The sequence below is a fragment of the Dipodomys ordii genome, unplaced genomic scaffold, assembly GCF_000151885.1.
Source record: "Dipodomys ordii isolate 6190 unplaced genomic scaffold, Dord_2.0 Scaffold14, whole genome shotgun sequence".
Taxonomy (NCBI): domain Eukaryota; kingdom Metazoa; phylum Chordata; class Mammalia; order Rodentia; family Heteromyidae; genus Dipodomys; species Dipodomys ordii.
In genome coordinates this window covers 14,257,164-14,261,940 of record NW_012267230.1, presented here as the reverse complement: position 1 = coordinate 14,261,940, position 4,777 = coordinate 14,257,164, and the positions used below count along the sequence as shown (strand labels likewise).

The 4,777-nt window shown below is 55.0% G+C and overlaps 2 protein-coding genes across 3 annotated transcripts in view; one reads left to right on the top strand and one right to left on the bottom strand.

The window, feature by feature from the left end:
• LOC105981878 (chromosome unknown open reading frame, human C16orf90) lies at positions 1 to 4,289 on the bottom strand. Its single transcript, XM_013011227.1, has 3 exons — positions 4,194 to 4,289; positions 1,124 to 1,511; positions 1 to 303 (listed from the first exon to the last, which is right to left on the bottom strand). The coding sequence occupies exons 1-3, from the start codon at positions 4,287 to 4,289 to the stop codon at positions 146 to 148; spliced, it is 642 nt and encodes a 213-aa protein (XP_012866681.1). The 3' UTR covers positions 1 to 145.
• Positions 4,290 to 4,368: 79 nt separating this feature from the next.
• Cluap1 (clusterin associated protein 1) overlaps positions 4,369 to 4,777 on the top strand; it is a 20,387-nt gene continuing 19,978 nt past the window's right edge. The window contains exon 1 of one of the 2 annotated variants that reach the window (XM_013011555.1): positions 4,369 to 4,470. In XM_013011555.1, the coding sequence (XP_012867009.1) occupies positions 4,449 to 4,470 (22 nt within the window). In that variant the 5' untranslated portion in view covers positions 4,369 to 4,448. The remainder of the gene's footprint in view (positions 4,471 to 4,777) is intronic. The other variant, XM_013011557.1, reaches the window with a different exon arrangement.

Sequence of the window (4,777 nt, the reverse complement as noted above, 5' to 3'; positions counted from 1 at the left end):
TCCGGTGCTGGGCAGCTGGGGGGTGGGGGTGGCATCTCCCTGGGGGAGGGCTACTGCTGGGGCTGAGCCTTTGCTCTGGGATCTGCCTCTTCCTGCTCTTCTGCCATACTTTCCCTGCTGTCCTCAGCCCTGGCTCTCAGAACCCCTAGGACCTCTCACATGCCCCAGAACGGGTTCTCTTGCACAAGGGACACATGGACTCCTCCAGGGCCCTCCAGGATCTCTTGGACCTAAGCCCCAAGCCCTCAGGGGGAATGAGTTGGGAAGGGGCACCCATGGCTGGGTCCATGCCGGAACTGGAAGCTGGGGAGAGAGAAGAAAGGAGAGTCACCAGAGGGACCCAAAGGGAGGCCACATGGGCAGCTGGCAGTCCCCCTTGGAGTCCCTGTCAAACCCTCAAAACAAGGGGATGGCTGGCATGCTGGCATGTTCCCTTGCCGAGAACTGCCAGAGGGTGGAGGGGAGGGTGACTGGCTCCAGGTGTAAGGACGCCTCATCGTACAAACGGAGAAACTGACAGACAGCCAGGGGGCTGCCCACGGCTCATCAAATCCACAAGCAGAACAAGAACCCCAAACTCTTTTTTTTGGGTCAGTTGTGGGGCTTGAACTCGGCCTGGGTGCTGTCCCTCAGCTCTTCAGCTCAAGGTGAGCACTCTACCACTTGAGCCACAGCACCACTTCCGGTTTTCTGGTGGTTTATTGGAGATAAAAGAGTTTAACAGACTTTCTTGCCCTGGCTGGCTTTGAACCTCGATCCTCAGATCTCAGCTTCCTCAGTAGCTAGGATGACAGGCGTGAGCCACCAGCGCCTGGCCTAAGAACCCCAAACTCTTGATCAATCACAGAGCCTCATTCTTGCTTTGTCCCTGGCCCTGGCTCATCACCTGGGAGTTTGATGAGAACACATCCATGGCCTGTACTCAACCGAGGCTCAGGGACAGGAATACATTCATTGGGATCTTAGTGCCTGGAGCATGACTCCCCGCCCGCCTTGGAAGTGTCCCGAACACTCTGTTCTTTCCTAGTCCCTGACAGACGTCTGGAAAATGGGGAAACGGCCCATTTGGAAAGTTCCTGGGGTCTTAGCCTCCGATCTCCAGTCCTGCCTCAAAGGCGCTCACCTTTATTTCCCAGGTTGTCCCTGGGCTTTCGGGCTTCCAGAAGGGCTGAGGAGTGGCTGTTACCTGGACCCGGAGTTCTCTGGGACAGGTCCAGGGGCCAGGCTGAGCCTTCAGGCCGTGGCAGGCTGCCCCCAGCCAGCAGCCGGCCCAGCCAGTGGCTCTCACACTGGCCGGCTGGCTGCACATGGCCTGGCAGGTAAAAAGCCAGGCTTCGGAGGTGACGCAGCCGGAAGTTCTTGGGCTTGCTTCCCTGGGTATTGGGGCACTGCTGCTGCTGGGTCCCCAGGCCACCTTCGTAGATGTTGGATGGTGTGTCTGGGTGGCTGGGGTGTCCTCGGACCCAGCTGACTGCATCTGCAAGGGAGAGAGCCAGGAAGGAGGGTGATGGCTAGCCAGCCCACAACCTGCCTTGAAGACCAATGCGTATGATGGGCTGTATCCCTAGCCAAATGAGCTCTGTTTCCTGCCTTTATGCCCTCCCTTCCTCACATTTCTTCTCCAATCAACAAGCAGCTGTTAAAAAGCGTGGAACTGCCAGGAGTTGTCTTGCACCTGTAGTCTAGCTACTCAGGAGGCTGAGATCTAAGGATCATGATTCAAAGCCAGCCCAGGCAGGAAAGTATATGAGCTTCTTTATCTTAAATGAACCATGAGAAAACGAAGTGGTGCTGTGGCTCAAGTAGTAGAGTGCCAGCCTTGAGCTGAAGACCTGAGCGACAGCGCCCAGGCCGAGTTCAAGCCCCACAACCAACCAAAAACAAAAACAAAAAAACCCTGGAACCTTGGCTCTGAAATCCCTCTCAGTATTTTGATCCTTTTGTACCAGCCTTTTGTGCCCTCTACCCTAGGAAGGGAATTCTGGTCCAAGTATCAGAATTTCACAGTGGGTACAAAAAGACAGTGGCCACCCCAAAGTCCACAGCATGCATGCGTGTCCCTGAAGCTACCCCCATGGCTTTGGGCCCAGGTCAGGACAAGAGGGCATCTCTCTTGCCACTCCTCCTCACATCCTGGCACCTTCTCTTATGCGCAGCTCAGAGAACGCACAGACCAAGGCATCCATGGAGGGCCAGTATGGTTGGGCAGGAATGGCCAGGCCTTGTGTGCAGCAGGGCCCTGCTCTCCCCTGCCTAGGGGATGGGTCTGCAGGTCTCCCATGGCAACAGACTCTTATGACATCACAGTGAAGATCCTGTCCTTCCTAGGCCTTCTAATTTGGGAGAGGTTGTTACCCAGGGCAGGGTGAGATGAGGGCCGCAAAGGAAGTTGCTGGTTCCTTATATGACTCAGGATAAGCCACACCAAACAGATTGTACTCTGGCAAGCTGGACAGTCATTCTCTGGGATGACCCTTGGGGATATCAGCTTCCTCATCTGTGAGGGGGATTGAAGCATGCTTTGAGCATGCTGAAAAGGTGGTTCTTGTGACTAGACCCGATACTTCATTGTTGAACTGTCTGTTTTCCCACACCGTCCTGGGTAGTACCTGTAAGGATGTGGAAGAATTGAATTATATTGCTGGTGAAAATGTAAATGTCACAATTTAGTAATCATCCAGGTTGGAGATGTAATTCAGTGTTAAGCATGGGCTTTACATGAACAAAGGCCCTGGTTTCAGTTCAGTGTACACACATGCACACACACAATCATCTAATTTTCTCTACTGTCAGATGCCATCATCTGTACATAGGGAAAAACACTGGAGAATCCACATTGAAAACAATCGCACCAGATTGTTTTTTTTTTTTTTTGGTATTGAATTCAAGGTCTAATGTCTGCTCCTTAATTTTGTTGCTCAAGGTTAGTGCTCTACCACCTGAGTGTCAACTCTACCTCCAGCTTTTCAGTGATTAAAGAACCTTATGGACTGTTTTACCTGGGCTGGTTTGGAACACCATCTTCAGATCAGCCTCCTAAGCAGCTAGGATTACAGATGGAAGCTCCTGGTGAGCCATTTAAAATTAGCTTTTGTGTCTAGTTCCAGATAACAGTGGATGTTCACTTATTTGTTGTGGATTTACAGTTATTCCCAAAGCCATTTTGTTACAGACACTATTTTTTTAAAAACTTCAAGTGCACTGTCACTTGTTGGATTGGCTGCAATGTATGACTCTATCTCATCTCTGAATTCCACACACCGAGTTCCCTTTTCCTTTGCATACTGTTGAATTCAGTGTTCCATACTATTATCAATCCCATCTGGCATCCGTATTTCAGAGCCAATATTTTTACATTATGGGTATACAGCAAGCTCGCCTTTCATGTGAATTTATTGCGCGCATATTTAAGAAGCTAAACATACATGAAGAAATAGAAGTTTCAAAACATTCGTTATTCCTGCGTGTGCACTTTGCACCACTCAGTTGATGCACCAGTCTCAAGTCTCGCACACACCCAGTTCGATTCTTTTACTTGGCTGATACCACAGTGGACCGGCAGAGGGCGGCCTTCACCACCCCGGCCTCTCCGCCGGGGCGGGCTCAGCCTTCCTCGTCGCCCACCTTTCTGGGCTCCGTTCATTTCCATTCCCAGCCGGTCTTTGTCTCGTTTCCCGAACCCTGCTGTGGGCACCAGGGCGTGTTCCTGGTGGGGACTCCGCGGGAAGGGACCGAGGTTGCCATGACAACCGCAGGCACGCTAGGCTCGCGGAGGAAACTCCCCGAGCGGGAGCTGGCCGACCCGAGTGCGCGCGCACACACCTCCCTGGATCGTCCTCTGCGCGTGCGCCGAAGCCGAGTGCGCGCGCACACATCTCCCTGGATCGTCCTCTGCGCGTGCGCAGCTCGGTAGCTAGCCCTCTCCGCCACTGTGTGTGTATCCTGCATCCACTTATTCGCTGCGGATGCTTTTCTTCTTGACTTTGATCTGGCGACCGCCCCTTTTAAACACACGCTGGAGAGAAACGGTGCTGTGCAAGGATCCGGGAGGGAGACCGGGCTTCATGAGACTGTAGAGCTCGCGAGGGTATATAGACGTTACAGACGCGAGAGAATGAGAAGCATTACGGGACGTACCACCCAAACTGTCCAGCACGCTGGAGGCGCTCAGCGCGTGCCCACCGGTGTCAAACGTCAGCCAAGGGGGTTGAAAGACAGGCGTTGAGAGGCGGCGCGAAGCCCGGACTGGAGTCGGAACGTCCCAAGCCGCCCTCCTTTCCTATGCGCATGCGTGCGTGAGGAGGCGGCTTCGCGTTCCACCAAGTTTGGCCCAGCCGCTCGCCGTCCGGTGTTCTGCAGGTTGCCATAGAAACCCGAGAGCGCTGGGCCCGCGAAAGCTGGGGCGTCGGCGACGCGGCGGGGACCGCGGCTCCCGGGACCAGAGCGCCATGTCTTTCCGCGACCTGCGCAGTAAGGCGGCTCGCCCTTTGTGTGCTCGGGTCCTGCGGAGACCCGGGACTTGGTCAGGCGCGTCTGAGCGCCCGGGCTGGCCGCCCCCTGCGGGCCCCACAGGGCCAGGCCCGGCCTGTGGCTGACAGAACTTTCCAGAACCGGGTGTTGACGGACAGTTCTGTCAGGTACCGGCCACGCGTGGCTTGAGCATCTGAAATGTGACTCTAAAGCGAGTCCGGAAGCGGACGTTAAGCTTTCCGGGTCGCGTTGGCCCAGCCGCCCGGGCCTGCGGGGCCTGCGGGGCCGGCGGGGCCTGCGGGGCCTG